A 23,740-nucleotide genomic window follows, 5' to 3' on the forward strand; every position below is an offset into this window, starting at 1 on the left:
TAATGAAAAAACCGCTACACCATGCATGTTTTAATTTAACGACTAGTATCAAGTTTCTTTTTTTAGGGAAACATTGTATACATATCACCCCTCCGTATTGTTAAAAGGTATTGACTTACTTGCCTGTTTAATGATTCTTCCCAGTTTGCGAAAGACGACAAACTGATGGTTACAAAACCCGTAATATGAACTCGAAGAATAACCATAGAAAATGGAATACCTCGCTGATTCAAGTAACGAGAACAAACTTTTAGACACTTGAAGGGATTTTAACTTATAGAACACGTCTCCGGTATAGATCGATCGTACTCCGAGTACCCTTTCACTATTATCGTAATTACAAAGCCATCTTAGCCTATATATGTCAAGTTTAGCCGGTTTCTTCATTTCAGCCTATATGTGTAATGACGCCTAATTTTGTTTTCATGTGTCAAACCAATTGCTTGGGGACGTGAGCTGTTTGCCAAAGCTGGAGTGTGTAATTTCAGAGCTAATGTTAGCAGGTTCTCGCCTGCATGGTAACTGTTCGATATAACCAACGGAAGAACTAGAAAAGTATGCATTTTACTTAACGAAGTCCTTTCAGTCAATGAAAGTGATTCTTGAAATTTCACTTTATGAAATGCTATTCGCTCTTTCAAGTATTCTTTGTCTAGTAGATAAATATCAATTTCTCCATAAAAAAAACAATAAGAAACAAAACAATCACTGAGCTTGTTTAACGAGTTCCTCGCGTGTCAAATTTCGTGGACTTGTCATGATAAATCAAACCAGTATAACAACTTGTCGGGAACAGAATCTTTATTATCAAAATTTGAAAAAAGGAACCAAGAGATATAAATCTGAAATTAAATTAAACTAGAAATTAGAGTATAATTTAATCAATCAATATTTGTTAGTTTCGGAAAGTTAATGTGAACAATGCGTTAGTTATATGTACAATATGTTTAGATTACTAAATTGTTATTAAGTTTTCTGATATTCATTTAGTCAGCGTAACAAGTTATCCACATAAATCTCCTTGATCCGAATTGAAGAACTGCGGATGGATCCGATTTGAAAATTCTTTTTTATTTATTTCATTGAGTGTTATTCGATTTTATCCCGATATATATTTAACTGTTACTGCGAGTGAGGGACGCTGTGAACATTACTCCCAAGAAACATATACAACATTGATAGATTTGTTTTCTATTTAATAGTCATATATAGTTTTTGTGGGTGACATTTCTCTCAATACAGACAGACGGCGAAACATATTCCAAAAGTGTTTACCTCCATTGGAGGACAACCTATCTGTATTAATTTCATTGATGTGTCTAGCATCACCATAAATGAATTTGGAAGGTGTCAAAGGTAAATATCTGTAGGCGCCATCTTCTTGATCCAAATTCAACGAGAAGAAAATAAGAATTGGATCCTATTAGATTTCCGTATACGTACTTTCTTTATGAACTTTTCAAATTTGTACGACGTTTCATCGACTCTTATACAATGGAATATACTTCTGCAATATCAGAAAGTTACATAAAGTAAATAAAATTGATAGACAAATGTCTAAAAAGTGTCACTTTTGCTCGTGAATATAATATTCATAACTATGAAGTACTAATTTGTCTAAAATTAGTCCAAATATTCAAGTGGGACTAAAGTTAGTTTAAGGCTACCTATTTTCTCTGTTCCGTTACATTTTTTTTTAATATTGATGTGTAAATCTTTCACTAGCCTATATGAAATCAAATTTTAAACCATAAGACCAAATAGTTTCTTCTCGAAATAGTCATTCTCCCCCGCCCCTGTCTGTTATCCCATATAGAGGCTTAACCATCTATAGAAGGAAAGTCATGTTTGAAACGATATTTCCTCTCTAACTACAACAACTTTAATTATGAAAATTAAATAATATGAAACACTGAGTACCGTATTTTAGAACAAATCATATCTTCGTCTTAATTTGCGTGCTGAGAGTAAATAAAGCATCCAGAAAATACAGTTTTCTATAACATGCTTATTGCTTGTCGTTAAATTAGTTAATCCAAAAATCCAGCCGACATATAGTATTATTATTATTATTTTGTAATATTTATGTAGGCTATATTCTGGAGTTAAACAAAGATAACACCAGTTTAGAGCGTTTTAATAACCTTTCAACGAATGTATTATTTTAAACTTTTTGTTACAGTGTATCTAAATGAATAGAAATGTTCATAACTCTTTTCTCTATATAAATGAGCAAACTTCCTTATCTTTCCTGTAAAGTGTATATGCCCGGCTTGACTTTAAGGCTTCACAATCACATCACAGGAAAATGTCTCATACAGCTGACAGAACGTATTACTACATGAATTGAAGACAAACATAAGACAATCGACCTTCATTAATCTTCATTTGCAAGACAAGCATAGCTGCTTTGATAGTAATATATATATATAGATCATAGTTGATTTCAGAATAACCCCCAATGTCTATTTCTACTCTAAAAAAATTTCTCGTTTTTAAGGTAAACGTTGATCTACCGGAAATTATTTCTATCACGCGTTTTTTTCTTCTCTGCCTCTCTCTTTGAATTTCAGATTTCTTGACAAACGAGATTTTTTTCTTCGGGAATCTTCTAGAATCTTTCGCACACTACAAAGATAATGCAGTTTCAAGGACTAGTCTTATACAAATTACAACTCTCATATTTGTTCCCAATGGGCTTTTTGATAAATTAACAGCGATAATAATCACCGTAATAATGATAATAATACACTCTAAAAAAAAAATAATAATATTACCAGCAGCCAAGGTCTTAGGGAAGTATTTCCTCATTTTTATCTCCAGCAAATTATATAGGCCATTTGAATATATAAGTATATGACCGACTGAAATATAATCATCTATTTTAGTCATAATTACGTATATTCATCTCATTTCTTATAATTTGAACTAAAAATACGGTATAAAAACATGACGTTTACTCTTAACCCAAAGTAGAAAAGGAAAGCGTATCAACACTTTTAGCTACACAATCACTTGTGTTATGGCAACTTTTTTTTTCATATCAGAATTTTGAATAATCTTGAAAGTTTGTGGCAATACTTATCATCAAGGGATGTAAATGTGACAATTTGAAGCTCCTTATGATATGATAATTTGTTGATATTAGATGTACTACAATACTCTTTATACAGTTATATATGAAAAACAACAACATCACATATCTAAGATTTAATTAGTTATTTTATCTGGATGGTGTTGCTCCTATTGTGCATACTGCTCTAGAAATAAAACATTGGCAAAACGAAATATACTTAATAATAAAATCCTGGACATGGTTTTGTCATGATTCTCGGCCATTGTGACGTGTTCTCTGCTATACTTATAAGTCTTCTGTTCTGAAATACAATTAACACACACTCTGAAATATATAGTGAAGTAATATGAACTTGAATTTAATACAATGCTAATACAATAAATTATCTCTGGTTGTATTTGTGATAAAACTAAATTCAAGATAATTAGTTATAGTTTCTGTAAACATATGAAAAAGTATAAAAATAATGTAGTACTGTTGAGGAGAGAGTTTCTAGACAACCGTTTCTTTCTGAATGTTCGAATCTTCTTCATTATCCGGATTGAGCTCGTTTTGAGACTGCATGGCGGAAGAATATGACGGCGGTGAATAGTCGGGTGTATCAGAACAGATATTAGGTAATCTGCCGCATGCCACTTGCCTGCTTAATTGACTGTTTGTTTGAGGAACCCATGTTGTTTCAGCCGCAGGAATTGGATTCGAATCGATATTCGGTGAGAGTAAAATTCTGATTTGTGGCTGCAATTGAACGACATTTGCTAAAGGCAGTGAAGTTGGACGTCTGTGTAACTTTGTACCGTTACCACGAGTATCGCTTGCTTCATTTTGTGGAACTACTTGATCTGAGGCGGGAAGTGGGTTAGAGGTGGATTCACTTTGAGATGTCGATAATGCAGTACCTGCTTGAACATCTGATTCATCTGCAAGGTTTGTAGTTGTTGTCCCATCGTCCGCTCTTAATTCTCTCATAGACACTAGAGCAAGACCACTGCCAGATGAAACGAGCTGTGAATGCATCGAGGTTGGTGAACTTGGTGCTGATATGCGAATATCTCTAAAGTTTGACCAAGAATGGAATGCTCTCCGAACACCAAATTTCACTCTATTATTTCGATTATTATTGTTATTATTAATCAAAGACATGAGACTCGGAACAGTACGTGTTAAGGCATTTTGCCTCTGACGTCTTTGAAAAGACGGTAGCTCATTGCTCCAAGTACCTGCACTTGGAATGACGCCAGTAGAGCCAGCCAAGGGTGGCGGACCGGGACCTTGCGGTGTTCGAACGGACGGGAGACTGTTAATATTATCTTTATTCATCAACACTGCCTCTGAGTAGCTGGGAGCAAGCTGTCGATTCCCGAGAATGAACGTCTCGAGACTAGCTTGACTACCGATGAAGAATCTAGAAGGCGTGTTCTGCAAAGATTCCCCATTCCAATGTTCCATAGAAGAAATGCTGTTGACGTAAAGGCAACCAAAGAGTTTTTCAACGTGATAATCCATGACGGAGGTATTCATAGAGACGATGAGCCGGTAGGGCCATGAAAGTAAGACCAAGGATGTTAGCCAGAAAAGAGGAAGACATATGTAATTTGGAAGTTTATCGGAGCTTGCGTAACTTACCATATCGTCAACGTATTCTGGGTCGGATAAACCTAACCCTTCACGTGTCTCCATATTTTCATCTCTCTCTTCGTGTTCGGCGAAAAATCTCGCTCTTTGTGATAGATAATCATTCTCCGCTTGCTCGTTCAAAAACATGAAGTTTTTATTGAAAATGATTCTCGTCATAGGGTGGTCTTCTAGACCTCCAGTATCACATGACACGTCCTTAACACCGCAGACTGAGAAATCAAAAGCTCCGGCAGCCGAATGCGTATTAATCCGCTGGTAAACCTCTTGCGTAGAAGTGAAAGTATCTCCGTGTCGGTAATGAGTGACTTGGCGTGTATACCTACTGTAATGGTAAGATATTGCTCTCCACCAGACGACAGGATATGCTTCTTTCAGTCGCCTGATTCGCTGATAGACCGAGCCAACGTCCTCCTTAAAAGTGATCGCCAATCGTGTCTGGCTGTGCCAACATTCGACTAAATAGACCACGTACAGAAGCGAGAAGAACGCAGCGGGTATATAAGCATACCCATCGCGACATGGACTCTCCACAATGAAAGTAGCCTGGTTTCGTGACGTGTAGACTCGAACACTGAAGCGACACCAAAGGATAACGACGAGACTAGCCACCAGAAGTATAGACAAGAGCATACATTTCCAATGAGGATCTTCCCTGAGAACTCTACAAAGGTGTCGACGTCTTGGCCGCAGCTGCAATTAGACGGAAAGGAAAAGAATTGTTTGAATAAACATTTACAATGTCTGCGTGCAGTTGTCACTTTCCATTAGTATTTTGTTAGCCAGTGAAAGGTATACTGCTGATATAAAATATTGTAGTTGTTCTTTTCGTATTCTATTTTACACAGTTCTGACTGATGGTTTATCAAAGAATGCTTTCAATTCGTGGCCGATGTCTAGACTTCATACATTCCAGAGCCTGAATGCATGGTTTCCATGGCACCACATAAGCAGATCATCATAAACATCGATGAAGCTCTATGGCAATTGTTTACCATCTCTCAAAACAAAGACACATTGAACTATATACAGTAATATTGTTTCTCAAAACAAAGACACATGGAACTATATACAGTAATATTGTTTCTTATCATAATACGGTAGACATTAACAGCAGGTCTTATCTCTGTCTTTTTGCGTTTTTTTCCACTTCATTTATATTCCACCCTCTGTGGATGTTTTTTGTTGTTGTTGCTTCAACCGTATAGGTCACGTGAACGGAATGAGGAAACAGGTGTTAGCTACAGGCTACTAATCTATTATACAGGGAAGAATGCTGAGCCACGACTGTGAGCTAAACTCGTTTTGGAGTACACTTTACTTATAGGACTGTTGGAACGAAGAACGAAAGAAAGTCACGAAGCCGTCCTGAAGCCTCAGGTGAAGTTAATAACTTTCGATCGACGTACATGCAGACGACGAACAATTTATACGAAATCAGGTTTTTCATCACTTTGAGCAGTGTAAGATGCTTTATTATTCCTAAACGCAAAGACTGTTGTACCAGAGCTTCGTATGCTGCATACATTCTGTATGACTAGGTTACTGAGCGCAAACCTGTTAAAACAACAAGTGTGTGTGTTTCCTTACACGTCCAGATATGTACTGAGCACACTATGGATAATAAAAGAAAAACTTGTAACCATACCCTTACAAATTGTTACAATTTGTTTCCAATCATTTGACATTTTACTGTTCTTTTTGGATTTTGTTTCAATAAAATATGTAACTTCCCCAGTCACGTTTCAACGCTATAAATAAAACACAAAAGTGTAACATTATAAATATAACATGTATTTAAAAATATGAAAAACACATTGATGTACATCCAATGCATTTCTGCGTTTCCCTTTCCCAGAAATTTATCACGTTTATTTACCTTCAATGTCTTTTATGACTACTTAGACTTCACGAGTCTAGATCCAAGACCCTAATTTGATAAAATATTCATGATCTGCGTATAGCTGTGTTCTCACGGTTTACCGGCATTAACACTATATGACACGTGACATTTAAACACTATGACAAATTTCGAAGAAACTGTGACATACTTGGCAACCTGCTTGCATGAAATTTTACTATTGTGGTACCTTTATATTCAAGTCTTACATTTTAACACCTACTCCCCTTTTTCCATTTAAATAAATCACAATATCTGTGTTTCTGTATATTGAGAACAAAGCTTGACTTCCTTAATACAACCGCATATTTAGGCATCATTGCACATGCAGCTGATTAGGCTACTGCAGGCTACGTAGCTGACTAGGCTACTGCAGGCTTAGGCTACGCCTAAGCCTGCAGAGCCTAAGAAGTACACAATACACAATTAGTACAATCAGTATGTTAATGCGGATCACCTGAAACACGCGCATATATATATATATATATATATATATATATATATATATATATATATATATATATATATATATATATATATATGCCATGGTTAAGATATTAAGATCTTTCCCCGAAATGGAAAACAAAGCAGAACCATAAACTGACGCTCCCACAGGGTTAATTACGTTTCATTAAATTTTGGTGTTTCACGGGGAAATGCAAACTCGGATAAATCATGCTAAATACCAAATCCCATTAGGTTTCAAGTTGTTAACGCTCTCCCGAGTGGAACATATCTCTCGATGGATGCGAAAATTTGTATTTTACGACAGAACCGTGACGGCTTTAGAGTACTTCTAAGTATGCATGACACATTCTATATGTTCATCTCACAGAGAGCGGCGAAACGAGATCGTCTCTACGGTAAAAATGAGTTGCATAAAGAGATGGTAAAACCGTGTCTAATATTTCCAGTGATTTATTGCTTTTTTTCTTTCAAGAGTGTTGCGAAATATTGGCAGGAAATCGTTTCTCCCTCTGCTTCTTTCTCTCTTATTCGTCATCTTCTCTCTTTTCTTTACTTTTATTGTTTAATCTCCAAGCTAAAGCAAAGAATACGGATGATGAAACGGATGAATATTTTATCTCAGTTTTCATATCGTTGAAACGTGATACCTTTAGTACATGATGATTATACAAGATGAACTCAAGATATTGGAATATAGGGTACGTGACGTATTTGTATAGATTATTAGTCTTAGCTTCTTTTTTTTATAGTAATTAAGTAAAGACAATTATCATTGCAAGAAACACGAACATTTGTTTCGACAAAGGATATAGGTAAGAGAGTATATATTTAACAGTCATATAACCCGTGACATAGTATTTGATATCTCGTGCAGTTAATATAGCATATATTATTAACAATAAAGCTATATACTTTAATATATTATATTATGATATATATTATGTAACCTATTTATCTTACGGTGCCATATTAAATTGTGATATGTTATGCTTTATGATACTACGTTACATTAAAAGTATAATTGTCCTATATAATTTAAAAAAGAAAACTTTTTAGCATGACTCATTAGATTTCAATAGGTTGTACTAACTCTTAAACATCAGATATTATAGAATGAACGTTTCCTTTCAATTTGAGATGTATTTTCAGATCAATAACAAACTTTGGGCAAATTGTCAAATCCCTGTGGTTTACGAAGTGTGAATTATCAACAGCGTTACCCTTTTTTTGTTATCAGCACAGCTACGCATTTTCCGTGTTGACAGCTTTTTTGTCGTCAAGCTGTGAAGACATTGAAATTCTATTCCTGAACCAGCTTCTTCATTCGACCGTGAAATATCTTCCACTGATGATCAATGGAGTGAAGCCAAGCTGCAGCCTCTTTTGGTGAATTAATCTGTCAGTAACAGGTTTTTCAAAGCTATCAGCAAAGCGAATGATTATCCTTGCTGGGTGAAGTAAATATTTTACTTCGCGAGGCCTTTATACAGATATATACATTGAGATGCAACCGATACGGTATCACCTCTTCATATGAATGATAAAGGGAGGCCGGGTATTATGTGCTTGGATTTCGTAATTCCGTTCGTTACAAGGAGATGAAGTGTCTCAAACTTCAAACGTATACCCAGTTACACACACATACATATATATTTATACATGACGTGTTCCAATTCACAACTGAATCATACTGACAAATTGTGTATTTTATAATTGACATTTTACAAAAACCTATCTACAGTAGATGAACCATTAGGTTATATATATATTATAACAGTGCATCACCAAAACGCTACTGCTAACCGTTCTCACACATACGCTTCGCATGAAATCACCGTATGACACTTTCCCTAATGTGTTATATATAGAGACGCAAAATATCACACAACCTTCCTGAGTAATTCCTTGAATTAACCTTAACTGTAAATATTCTGTTTGTTTTGTTCTACAAGATGGCAATATCACAGCCTACCTCAATCAAGTTGACATGTTTGCAAGGATGAACAACCAGAAAATATGGATATATGTTGTAAATAAGATAAATAACGAACCTGTTACATTAGAACTATTCGTTTCACAGTCTAATTATCATAAATTCTGTATCCATCAAGGGCGTAGGAACCGGGGGGGCTGGGGGGCGCCAGCCCCCCCAGTGAAAAATGTGGAGGGGCGGAAGTATCATTCCGCCCCCCCCCCCGCTCCGCAAGTCAGAAAACCCCTTTTTCATTTCCAAATGAGAAAAAAAAATCTCATTTGGAGCACCAAATTGCATCTAAGGCCAGGTGAAAATACAAAATTAAGTTTACAAAATGGAGTGGGTGTTGAAGTGTGCTATATTGCACCAAATTGCATCTGAGGCCACCTGGAAATGCAAAAAAATCCAAAGGGGAGGGGACCCCTCCCCCAGGCCGGCCATCAGTCTTCAGCCCCCCACTCAAAAGTACCTTCCTACGCCACTGGTATCCATTATCATGTCAGTCAACCTATAATCCACTTCCTCCACCCCCCCCCCTTCCCTCCCATCGGTAAACTATACATTTTATCCTTACAGTATCAAGGATCACAAAATATGATTCAAACGACGTTATTTTTATGAATTCTAATTATAATAGCCATCATTTAACGCATACATTTAATGAACTTCGTGTCTAACGTTTCCAAACTTTTTCAGTTCAATTTGAACATCTCAAATGAAAGAAATATACTAAAAACACTAAGTCAAGTACAAGTTAGCGTAATTAACATAACATGTTCTGTCTTACTTCATCAGGATTGCGTTTATCCTAACCAACCTGTCAAAAAGATCTATCAGGAGTTGTCTACAGATCTCAATATCTTCATGTTCTACATCAAAATGTGCGCCTCTCCTGCTTCTTCTCAATTTATCTCAACTAACCTTTTCAATATTCTCTTGTCGAAAACTCATCCGAGGTAGAATCCTGCACAACATGCAATCATGAAATACTCTTACAGAGATTTGATAAGAAGAGTGCAGTTTTGTTCCTTCGATTTAACTGCCAAAAATCGAATCTTCTTTTGGTGCTGATTTCGTCACTGCTATATAGCGTGAGCGTCTTCCTTTTAATTAATATTCATGGGAACAAATGTAAACGATTGGAAACATCTGACTTAAAATAACAGGGCAGACGCTATATTATGGCCTAATTTGTCGTTGAACTAAAGTTTTCAGTTTTAGCAGATTTGCTTGAATTTTTGTTTAGCTTTGAAAGAAAATGAAACTTACATTGATTTTGGAGGTAATTAGACGGTAAAGTACGCGGTCCAGTCTCATTAAACGAGGGTTTATGAACTGGTCTGGGAGTGAAACAGTTTACATGTATTTGTTAAGAGAACAGGATATACGTTCTAATTAACAGGCCTACATTATGTAAAATGATGTCACACTTGAGGTAAAAGACCTTTGCAAATAAACACCCAATCAAATCGAATCATACTCTCAAATGTAATAGGTGTTAACTGTTAAACATGGTTACAAACGCCTAGATAACAACAGCAACAGACTTTAACCATTTGACTAGTTTAACAATCTTTAATGTAAAACTTTGAGAAAATGATTTTATAACTTAATTTTACCTTCTGCTATAAATTACACTACCTATTTGATACACTATTTTCTAATTCTTCAACATTTTTGTTGTTAAATGAGTCATGATTATCCCTTTGCGCAATATACAGCTTGATAGCTGCAAATTTTTGTCAGATTTGGACCATATAGTCGGACGGTTGTTCCTCGGGGAGGTGTTGGTATCCCTCAGCCTCAGCTATCGATTATTAGTGTTGCCAAGAAAACCGCGTGCATCGGATATTTTAAGAGACATACAAGAAAATCGACAATGAAGAAATAAAACTGGGAAATTACAAAGAATTCGAACAGCAAAACATAATTCCTGCATTTATATATATATATATATATATATATATATAAATATATATATATATATATATATATATGTATATATATATATATATATATGTATATATATAATACAATCCTATGGCAAAATAAAAGAGAGAAAAAACTGTTTCTAGAGCTACTCAGAAAATGAAACGTGGTGGTTTCTTTAGTACAATAATACATTAAGTTAGGCGTATCAATATTGATGCATAAACTGTTATAGCCAACAATCATGTAACAATTAGTCTCACACAGACAAAGAAAACTGACGAAAACCAGACGATTCTAAACAGCTGTGGTATGACACATATGCCATAAAGTATCGAGATAGTGCGTCACTCAGTTTTTTTGTTTGCGACCATTTTGTTCCTGTGCATGATCCCTTGTTAACGTCAGTAAGCTTTCAGGAGCGCAAAGTCGTTCTTTTTACAATGTAAAAAAAAACACATTCGCCAAAGCTATTCACCTAGATTTTGAAAATATTAATAATTTATCCCGAACACTGACCTCAGCCACTTAAGAAAACTATACTTACTAGTGACTCAGAATAAATTGGAGACATGAAGTGAGTTGAGTATCCAGATGAGTATAACCACGAGGTGTCCGTTATAAATATTCATGAAATGCTCAAAAGCTGCGACAGCCACTTTTCAAACTCCTTTTTTCTTCACCCACCCCCCCCCCCCCCCTCACCTTGTTTCAATTTACCATTGGACAAGATGCATGAATAACAATACGTCTAGTGATTTGAGCCTAGTCCATGTTGTCAATGTGTACCTCTGTAACTAACAGTTAAGGTGTGCAGTTTAATCTACTATTGTCGTGTTTTTCAAACCGTATAACCAGAGGATATACAGAACGAGGGTAATTCGCGGAATCTACTGTTCTTGGGGCGGGGGGGGGGGGGTAGGATTCACCCATATAGGAACAATGAATAACTAATGTTAGTGATTCAAATAAAACAACAACAGCTGATCGAAGAAAATCATTTGAATAATATCATTTTGAAAGGAAACTCGTGCAAATTATCGATTTACATTTATCAAATGTTCAACATACCGGTGAAGCTGTTCGTAGTCGTCATCAAACATTATGGAGAGCCAATGGAGTAAATAATTACACCTGTTTCATTGATCGTTGGTAGAGCTTCTTTTAGTATGATTTACAGATATTTAAGTCACTTACTTTTATCTACCGTTTTTTTTTTTACTAAATATGCTCTCTAATAAAAACGTCAGTTTCAGATTATGCCAGTTCAATGAAACCTTATTTTCGCCGACATGCATCGCGTTCCATTTTTAATGATGTGCTTTGTAACCACTGGCGGATCCAAGGGGGGCCAAGGGGGGCCATGCCCCCCCCCAAAGGTGAGCAAAAAAGTGTTTCCGAACATCCGCTAAATCATATGATTGGAAATTAAAAAAATCGAGAGGAATAGCAGTGGTAGACTAGTCTAAACCTTTTCGTTTTCTGGTTTAAAATTAAATGCAGAGCTCCCAACTGACCCGCAATTCGCGGGAATTAGACCCGCAGTCTAACACCCAAACCCGCTGACCCGCACAAGCGTCCGAAAAAAACCGCATTGTAATTGTCAAGTATACATAAAAAAATTTGCATCAAATTTTGACTTAGCAACCATCATTTCTTTAGCATTTAGCATAATAGAGTATAAAACCTCTTTTACAGCATCATTTGAACCTTTGAATTGGGGCGAGCAGCGAACATTTTCATGCCACGGGAAAGAATGAATTATCACCTACTATTCAATTTATTGATGTTACACACAAAAAAATGCATATTTCTCAGAAAATTTTGGGTGACAAAAGCCTTTCTAAGTGCCACCATTTTACATGTAGGCATCACCAGGATTCCAAAAAAATTCAGTAGGGGAGGGGGACAACCCCTCCCCTTATACCCCTCTCCCAGGACGGCGATTCGTGGCAAGGACCAGCATTTGCCTTCTCAAGAGTTGGGAGCTATGTAAATGTATGAGCATGAGGATTTACAGTTTAACACCATTTTGCAGTTACAGGCTGGTTGTAAGAAATTTATAACCTATGAGAAATAAAATTTCTTGAGAAAGATGATCCCAACTTTGTTTTATAAATATTTTAGAAAATTACACCTGGGAAACATTTTTTTTAGAAGTAAATTAACATCACCATTGTACACTTTTGTCGCACCAAATTGCATCTGAGGGCATTCAGAAATAGAAAATTTTCCAAAGGGTAGGGGGGCACCCCCTCCCCTTAGACCCCTCCCCCATATCACTCTAATGCCACTTTGGCCCCTTCCAAACAAAGGCCCTGGATCCGCCAGTGTTTGTAACAATCAGCCAATCGACGAAACAGGCATGGATAGTTAAAAAAAAGGCCATCTCCTTCCTCACTCTTTTTTTTTGAAGGAGGTTCAACTTTTTGTTTCAAATTTCAATTTTGTTTTTCTTCTTCTTCTTTCATTTATTGCTTCTGCCGAAAACGTTTTTCCTCTTTAGGTTATGCCATCTGACATCGAGTTTGCAACGTTTGAAGTATGTTATAGAAAATAATATCATTGGCAATTTTAATGGCAGTTTTAATGTGAGTTTTTTCAGCTCTTTAAAATTTCGATGTTCCTTTAACATTTCAAATTAATGCAAGTTTGAAAAGTGACATTTTGGAGTGCTTCGACCTTTACACAGAATTGAGTTTGAAGAGCTATATGAAGTTTCGCAAACGACAGAATGATAAATGATCTAAGAAATGTTTCATTACGCATCACCTAGCTATTTCTAGGTAGGAATGGTTTCATCGAAATGTCAACCAGAAACAGGTATAAATTAACAACCAGTTTTAAAAGATCATTTTTTTCTTTTATGTTAGCAGGCTCAACTTGACAAAGAGAATATTTTGAAATTTTAATGACATAAAAACATGGAAAGGTGTTTTTTGTAGGGGGGGGGGGGTGGGGGTTGAGTTGGGGGATGAGAAGGTATTTAACGCTCGTCGTGTTCAGGCTCTATTTCGTAGATGGAATCACCACTTTTGTAATAATGTAGAGCTCTGTTTACTAATGTTTAGTCTATCTAAAATAGCTTTATGAGTGTTATAATATAATTGGCATAAACGCGCAGCAAAAATTGAAGTCTGGAATAATCAAAGTCAGAGTTTTATCAAAGAGAGGTCCTTTTCATATGTTGTTTTGTTTAACGGCCATATCGTACCTTAACATTCAGCTAGTTATCAGTAACAAGCAAGGAAACAATTCTATCCGATTTTCTACCAGACTATGCAACTGGTTTCTGTATGAATTCTAAGTAACTTTGGGTAACTTAGCGACCTCAGTATCTACAACAAGATCATGCTACCAAGAAAAATCCAATTTACTGTTATCAATGGTTTGGTTCGTAAGGATTCTGTGTAAGCACAAATGATAACTATATGTTCTCCCTAAAGTACTCTATGGTGAAATGTTTTGATAACACTCTTCAGTTATATACTACTGCTTCCTGGAATCGTTGCATTTATGTCCCCTACACTCACATTCCTTTGAATAACTCAAGTTCCCCTTCCCACTACATTGATGTTGGAATATTTGATATAAATCGCTCCTTCCCCTCCAACCCCCTTTCAAACCCACCCCCCCCCTCCATTACATACAAGTTGAAACACGGAAATAAAATAGCATTATCTTGCGGGGCTCCGGCTTCACCCGACCGATAAACGTATTCCTGCCTGCCCCCCTCACCCAGAAAAAGCCCTTAAAACTATGATTGCTTACGTCATTGGGACAACCCCATCCCGCCCATCTATCCACTGCGTCGACAACCTCATCGTCTCTCGGTCAGCCGCGTCATGTGTATGTATGTATATGTGATCTTCCCGCAAGCAGGAACTCGCGAAAGAAGCCATGGAGGCTTGTAGACTCGCAAGCTGACCGAAGCCAATCTCTCGGCACACATCCATTTAACGTCCATGTCAGGAAGTTGTTATTGAACAACACCCTTGCCAGACGACACACATTGCTGTCGGCGGGGAATCGAACCGGGGATCTTATGACTGGGAGACGCCGGCGTTAACCACTAGGCTATACACTCCGCCTATGTGATTCCATATCACGTGATCGTGACTGTGTGTCTATGACCGCTTCTTAGATAAATTACATGTGTGTAGATGATTCACACACACAAAACGCTAATGTATACATATGTACAGAAAGTTCCTTATACGCGTGAGATTCAATTCAACAATTTTCTTGTACCTCTTACAGCTCAAAGCAGAACAGCTCATCATAAAAAAGAAGGGTATATTGAACTGACGGAAACTTGACGCAACAGAATAGACACGATGGACGGCGTCGGATAAAAAGCTTTCTTCAATAAACTTGTCTATGAAATCGACCGAAAATCTTGTATGTCTTGTTTTCTGGCAAAGCTATTTGACGGTGAAATCAAACTGAGACAAATCATACAACGTTTCTATCATATTTATCATGATGTATTTATGTTGTCGAGGAAAAAACTGCTTTGGAAAATATAAGAATATCAAATCGCAAATAGTTTTAAACTATCATAATCGTCGTCATCTTCATCGTCATCGTCATGGTTACCGTCATCGTCGTTAGCTGTTGGCATCATCATCATCGTCGTCTTCATCGTCGTCATCGTCGTCATCGTCGTCATCATCATCACCAACCGGTTGTGTTTCAAATTAATGAATACCGTTTCAAAGAAACAATCAATTGACTTTAAAATATGTTGTACGCTGCTCTTTCCTCTCTTCATGAAATAAGAGTTGTTCAAAACCTCAAATACATCACCCCTTCAGCAAGCGACTGAAATGTTTCATAACAAATGTACCTAGTTTGCGTATGGAGGTGTATGGTAAGGAGAAACTCGTACGTCTTGGGAGATGGGTGTGTCGGGGGTGGGGGTGGGAGGGGTAGGGGTAGGAGGATGTTATATCTGGAGAGAGCGCTTTTCTCTATCTGGGATTTACCCTGTCTTGAACAACAACAAATACAAAACCTGTCCTGAACACCAACAAAAACAAAACCGATGAGTAGATTGCTATTATCGTTCATTGGCAAGGCTATAGCTAAGGTTCATACTTTTTCGTTTCGCTTTATTCCGTATGTTGAAGAGAGGAAATGTTTCATGGTATCCGTACAGACAATTACACAAGACTACTCTAAAGTCATTCAGCAAATCTACTGAGAAGTATAGAAAGGCTAATATTGTTATGCACCTTTAATAACGAGATACTGTTGATTTTTGGTGATTATATTTAGGCTTCGTTTTCAGATTCATACCTTTGATAGCTTCTCTAATATCATTTTATGATATATTTGTAAACTACTTTTATTTTGTATTTGCAACCTAAGTAATATAAATCATAAACTATATATTGCATTCTCTCATTTCACTCACCACGTGAATTTAATAGTCTCCTGCAATCTGTAATGCAGTCTCCTGCAATCTTAACATATTCTCACTCTACATGCCCTGTTATTAATAAGTCAGTTTCACGGATGCTCAGAACGCATTTCATTGCTTTTGCCTTGCTCAATTTTTAATTTCACAGTCGAAAAGATCACATTTCGTTATCTCTTCTAGCGCCAGAGGAAAATTTACTCCGTATAAGACTTCCCTCGAAAGTTAAAATTGTAACATGAAAAGCGTATCCGCGATTTCCGAGCGTGCTGTATTTGGCCCCATCTTAGCGCAGATGACGGCGGAGTAATCATCGCACAGTTATTAGGAGCAGAGCTCCGTGAAATTGCTCGCTTCATTCAATTTCACATTCTATTTCATATTCATAAAAGTTAACACAAGAGGAGATGAAGGAAAATCCACCAAATTGCAAACAAGGATGAACTAGCGATAACTGATTTTGTTTCCTTGCTTCGTGAATATTTATATATGTACGTATGTATGTTTGTATATATATATAAATATATATATATATCTATATATATATATATTTATATATATATATATACAGTTCAAAACTATATATTGTTATCATGTGTTACCTCATTTTAATTATGAGAAAAGTGTTGGACTATTGAAAGGCGTGATAAAGTGAAAGGGGTGTTATCACTTTATTAAACCATATCAATATTTAGTTAAAGTTGACAGAGAAATTGCATAGTTGAGGAGTTTACTTTTCAAAATACAAACATAAGAGTTGGTTTAGCGCAGACTCATAGGCAAACAATCTCTTTTCATAAGACACGTTTAGCCTTGGCAAATGTCACGATTGAACTTAATGAAAGATTATTACGCTTTCCAAGGAACAATTTGTACTGGAAATTTGAGTTTTCATCCCTCTTTTTTTTCTCTATTCTTCTTTTTCCTTTTTCTCTTTCTCTCTGTATATGTATTTTTAAGTGTTCATAAATATAATATAATTAATTAATTAAAAAAGGTAGCTATAATGAATAAAGTGAATATCATTAAACCAATACAGATTATTGTTACCAGTAAAAATCAAGTTGCTCATCGTTGCAAAAACAAAATGTCAAGTTATTATGAAAAGACAATATTGAGACGAGGTGTAAAAATCAATAAAGCAAACAGCAGTATACAAGTTTTACAATTTCCATGAAGCAAAAAAAATGATTGGGAGATAATGGAAAGGATTTGTAAAACGAACTTGAACTACATTAATTTAAAAGCAAACTAGTAAAAGTCTCACTAGAAGAGGTAGCCAATTTCCTGCAAGATAGTCATCATACACTATTTGTTGTTGCCATGCGACAATAAACAAACTAATGTTATATTGGTAATACAAAATGTGAGATGTCCTTTTTTCAAAGTAAACAGTCACGGATGGAAGGATTACGATAGCATTGTTATCACGTGGTTTTACAGTACTTATAAATATTCATAAATTTAGAATAACATGCGCCTAATTATCACAGTTAGGGTATACATCCGATAAGAAAAATAAATTTCCATGAGCAAAATAACACACTTCCTTCGCATGTATCCTTCACAAAACATAACATTCCGACTGTTTCCTCGCGGCTTCGAATCTTGGGAGGGGAGGGGGAGGGGTGGTGGACAAATATTGGCTGTTGAGCGTCCTGGGAAGGGGTATAAGAGGAGGGGAGGTTCTCTTTAGAGAATTGTTTTGTTTGGATAAGGGGCTTAGATGAAAAAATCGTGCTACCACTTCCATCATTGTTACTAGATCTGATTTTAACAAGTATTCATTTTAGCATGTGTTTTAATGTAGGCTTTTTGGAAGAAGGTTTGAACAATTTGGAGGGGCACGTGACCCCCCCCTTCCCACCCATCAACCCCTCCTGTGTAAGCCTTTTATATAATAAACCTTTAGGTAAAGTTGATAGTTTTTAAACATCTCTTTTATATTAGATTATATATGTACAGTTAAATACTCAAGAAATTTATTACCAGTCTTTCATGAAACATCTATTATAAAAAGCGAATTCATCAAATGTTAATTACGTACAGTCTAAACATTCACGGAAAAATTAAGCTCAATGTAAGGGCAGCTCAGTTACTGAATGCAATAAATCAGTTATGCATCATAGAGTTGCAAACAAATTGTTACCGTTTGAAACTGTTTTTAAAGTAATTTACTGACTTTTGCATCAATCAAGAGCATTAGCACTGCAGAATGCTTTTACACAGGTCCGCAAGCAAGATGTTCCGTGGGGGGATCCGTGAAGATGTGAACCATTTCATTAAACACCGTTTTGGTGGGGGTGGGGAGGGGGTGAGGGGGAGGGGTTCGGAGTCTGTTACTGCTTAGCTATATTTTGCAACCATGTCAATTTGATTTGTTATATTTGACGTATAGTAAGTGTTGGCGTGCCCGCAGCACGAAAGACGGAAATATCATACCTACGGCAGAAAGAGTAAAATGTGAATCTTTAGAATTGGGGGGGGGGGGGGACGAGAGGGGGAATACATACGGGCTCTATATATATGATAAAACTACATGCACAGAAGGTTACTTTATAGAAAGTCACCCGGAAGATTTCCTTATCTTTCCTGATCCAGATGATCATTGGCACGAAACAAAAAAAGTGACGTCATCCCGCTGATCTCGTTCAGTCTATCATCAGTTCATTTATATATATATATATATATATATATATATAAATATAGATATAAATGAAAATCGTAATATATATATATATACACTTAGATACATGATTACTGATCCCACTATCAAACCTTTTTACAAAAAGGAGCATTTTCTGTTAATTCCATCTTCTAGTTTACTCCCTTACTGCATTATAGTTTAATACCGCCAGGAGACAATTCATATCTACGTACGAGTAAAAGCGTTTCATTCTCAATCCCCATGGTATCTCCGCAATAGGTTTTGCTTTGAAGATTTTCAGCAGTGATATAAGTTCCCTGTTTATAATGTGAACATTTGCATAAAGAAATGAGTCATTTTGAGCCCTTGAATAATTAAAGTAAGTCACAAGATAGATGCAGGGAAAAATTTCGGCTTGAAACGAAATTGTACAGCTATACGAGCTAATTTTACGGGAATATTAAAAACAAAAATCAACGAAATACTGTAAGGATCCCAATCCTATATAATGTATACTATTTTTATTTCTCTCTATGTTCATTATGTTCAAATTGACTTTTAACGAGACTGATTAAAAACAAAGGAAGTCTTGGAAGAACATAAAAAGTTTAATATTTGGAATGAAAATGGGTTTGTCTCAATTGCAACAAATTACAACATGTCGAATATCAAAATTAATGAATAGTGTTAAAATCATATCCATATATCCAGTTCAATTTGAGTCTTCCTTTATAAACGTTTTTATAACATTTCTGGTTTTTCGATTTATTCAGACTGTTTTGAGTATAAGTTTGGGCGGGCAAAAAATCTGCAAATTTCAATATCCTTAAGCAGTCTCATAGATTAACATCTTTGAAACAAGAATCCAAAACTATATTGCACATGTTCCTTATTCTTAAGAGAAAATCCAAACCAAGTTGATCAACCTTTCTCGGCAAAATCTTTGAATAATTCAAATGTATGCAGACCTATTGCAGTTCATAGAACAATAAAATACCATGCGTGCTAGACAATTATCAGTATAAATGGTGGAGTAATGAAGCTCTCAATATACGGCAATAACATACTTTCTTTGATATATCAGCGTAACCTCCAAAAAGCTAGAAATACAGCTTCTCTGACAAAACAACTTTTGAGCTGAACAAAATGGAAGTGCAAAAAAGATTCAATTTAAAACCGCATGTGGAACTAGTCCACAATGTGGTTATTGACTAAATATGTAGCAGCGTTACAACAGCCGTTTCACACAGAGATTAAAGTAAATATACTGTAAATCTTAAAGTTTTGTACCACAGTAAATACTGGATTGTGCTGACAATTCTGATAAATCGGTAGCATGTGCTATTAAGTTTACAGTAAGAAATGAGGATATTGTGTAATCCCAACAAATGGATTTGTTGGAATTTACACATATCCTCAGTTCTCACTATAATCCTAATAGCACATGCTACCGATTTATAGCACGATAAACATTTTTTACTTTGGTACAAAACTTTAAGATTTACAGTGCAACTGAGTTCTTTGTGTGTATCGAGTGGTTACAAATATTGTCACACAGCACTTAATGTTTCAACATCTGTATACACAACTGTGCACCCTGTAAAGAGTTGACGACGTCACTTGGTGTGACGTATATACGTATCGTTATTCGCAACGCATTTAAGTTACCATCCATGTTAGCTTTATTGGCACACATACGCACACACTGATATGAGTCAATAAAGAGAACGGGAATCGCACAAAGGCTTTTTACTTATAATTTGAGAAGACTGAACCTCTTAATGTTTGCTACCTGTGGCCTTTCTCTAATTTCCGACAGAATCTCAGACTATACACGAAGATAGTAGACTGTTTAGTCAAGGAGGCCGTCAGTCCGGGACGACTCTTTTATCAACACAACGAAATCTGCTGAGGTAATAAGTTCAAAGTCTAATGTCATATACGCGTCGTATATAGAACTATTATTTTACACTTCGTGCATATTAACTATATATAGAACTTTGACGATATCCTTATAACTTCTAGAACGGTGACAAACCTTCTAAGCCCCAGTCCATCTGCATGTGAATGCGGTCACTATTACCATAACCATTGTATGGTTAACTTTATTTTATTCGTAAGGTTCGAAAATTGTGTAAATTATGGAGAGCATATCGTGCACACATAGTGTGCCCTTCTCCACCACATCCAACAAAACATTTTCCACGACTGTAATAATCATATTTGAGCTAAGAATATCCATCTAAGAAAAGGGAGCTAATTATTCAGTTTGGATCATCTAGTCGTGAATATTCATAAAATATTGACAAACGTGTTTATTATGTGATCTATAAGAAGACCATCAAAAATATCAAACACACACACACATCTGCACGAAAACAACACGTTCTATTTCAATAACTTGCGCTACCTTACCTTACCGTTGCAGTCAACCTTTGTATTATATATATCCAATTTGATAGTGTTCATGGGAAAGCTTTCAAGCTGCTTTTTATGATTACACGCATCCACAACACAGGCTATCATGCCATATTTTATTACGATTTATGATGTAAATATATGTACTATACGCCATTTACTGGGATGTAGAAGATGGGCTTATTCATATATTTATTGGCCATAATTCTTGATTTACTATCACGTTTGTAAACAAGCTCATTATGGATTACTTACTATGGTTATACTAAACTTTCATCACCAACAGCAATTGAAAATTTTCATTTGTTTCCAAGCTAGGACAAAGTCCTAGTTTTGGGAAGTATAGGACTGAGAGAAATTGTAAAGGCTTAAAGAATAGAAATTCTAGAGAGAGGTATGTATCGTGAATCAAATTATATGTGCAAGTTTAGTAGCAGCGATCGATGTCTATTTGTTTACCTTTTCGTCTATTTTGTCTTTTTTTGCGTTGATTATGATTATATCGAATCTAATATATCATAACAAGTTCATTAGACTCAGTCGAGTTATATATCAAATACAGTAATAGTGACTGCAACGGGTGGAAACATTATCAATGTTGAATTTGCTCAGTATGTGGTTAATATAAATGTGTCTGGGCAACAAACTCATTTCCTTTCGAATGTAATTATTAACGACTACCTAAATAATGTTGTATATGGTGATTAATATTAATTGATATTGTGCAATGCTATACAGTTAAATTCCATAACATTGGCGACCAAACCAACAAACTGCATACACAACTTCAGGATTTTTTCCCTCTACCCTCCCGTCAACTTCACCGAAGGTCTCACCCACCCCTCTCCTCCCCCGCATACACAAATACACAGCGCGCCCACCCATGCATACATACAGACAAACACGTAAATACACCAGCTATCCGTCCTGTGTAGATTTCGCTAAATGTCCACACTCAAAAAAAATCGACTCTTTTTTACCTTCTCACCCCTCAAAAACACAAGAAAAAAGAAACTCATGACCAATTGGAATACAAAAGTTAGTCTTTATCAACATGAATATTCATGAGATCGGCGCAATCGACTTACAAGGCATAAGTTTGCTCGTGGTCTGGATATGGGACACGGTGTTAATTGCCATTGGCTGATAAGTATAAAGGCGCCTAAATGTCGTTCTCCAACTTCTCTTAACTGGTCCGTAACGATTTTAAGGTTAGGTTTCGCTGAAAGCTGTTACAACCTGTTGATGGACCTCAATTAACTTCCTCGGGATAAAAAATTCTTTAAAATAAAGAAAAGAGTAAGGTATCGGCAAAAGAGAAGAAGGTAATTTCTTTCGAATTGGATAATAATCTACTGTAATGTATTTTCCTTTTGAAATGCGTCAGTGCAATGTCCAAAGCAATTATATCGGAGGGGTTTATTTCATTATACAAGTGTTTTATCTTGAGATTTTGTCGTTTACAGCCTTGGATTGCAAGCGATGTGTAGCACAAATCATTTCTGTACCAGCTTCAATATATCAGCAACCATGTATACTGTATATATATGTCGTTTACTGCTGTAGATAATTTCAAACCAGGGTGGTATGTACCTTTTTTTAACGTGAAGTTTGCGAAATGATTGTTTTCTTGCAAATAAAATAAACATACCTGAACAACAACAAGAAATAACTAAATAAAAAATATATAAGAAACAGAAATCAAATTAAAGGAATGTAATCAAATACAAGCGAGAACTTATGATCTTACTATCTTTTTTCCAATTTAAAAAAAAAAAAAATCCCAAATTTCATAGCAATATCTTCCTGTAGTTATTATTTTTCTCGTATCAGTCCCAAGATATAAATATTGATTCTTTAAAATTATTTTGAGAAAACAAAACACTACTATTGCTGTAATCTAAAGTTAGAAGTAACATACCGTATTAGGTCTGGTGTCACAATTTTTGTGAAAATCTAAAATCCGAAGAAAGAAAAACCCAGACGATCGTTTCACATTTAACCACATGAAGAGGGAGTGACAAGCAAATATTTGATAAATGGATATTGAAAACAAAAACAGAAGCCATAAGTTAATACGACTTTGTTGTAATTTGCTGATTCGTTATAACAAGTAAATTGCATTATTTGTTTTTGTTTCATCACCAACAGCTGTAATAAATGGTGATAGTTAAGTCAAAATATACCGTTAGCATATATATTGAAACATACAATTATCATAGTTTATATGCCTTAACCTATAATGTTAAAACGTAGCCTAATGTTAATAT

The 23,740-nt window shown here is 35.7% G+C and overlaps 1 protein-coding gene across 1 annotated transcript in view; it reads right to left on the bottom strand.

Annotated features, from left to right (window-relative positions):
• Positions 1–3,551: 3,551 nt before the first annotated feature.
• LOC139971395 (transmembrane protein 151B-like) overlaps positions 3,552–23,740 on the bottom strand; it is a 45,497-nt gene continuing 25,308 nt past the window's right edge. Inside the window, exon 3 of the mRNA XM_071977771.1 lies at positions 3,552–5,404. Coding sequence (XP_071833872.1) covers positions 3,569–5,404 — 1,836 coding nt within the window. The 3' untranslated portion in view covers positions 3,552–3,568. The remainder of the gene's footprint in view (positions 5,405–23,740) is intronic.

The sequence above is a fragment of the Apostichopus japonicus genome, chromosome 8 (genome assembly GCF_037975245.1).
Source record: "Apostichopus japonicus isolate 1M-3 chromosome 8, ASM3797524v1, whole genome shotgun sequence".
Taxonomy (NCBI): Eukaryota; Metazoa; Echinodermata; class Holothuroidea; order Aspidochirotida; family Stichopodidae; genus Apostichopus; species Apostichopus japonicus.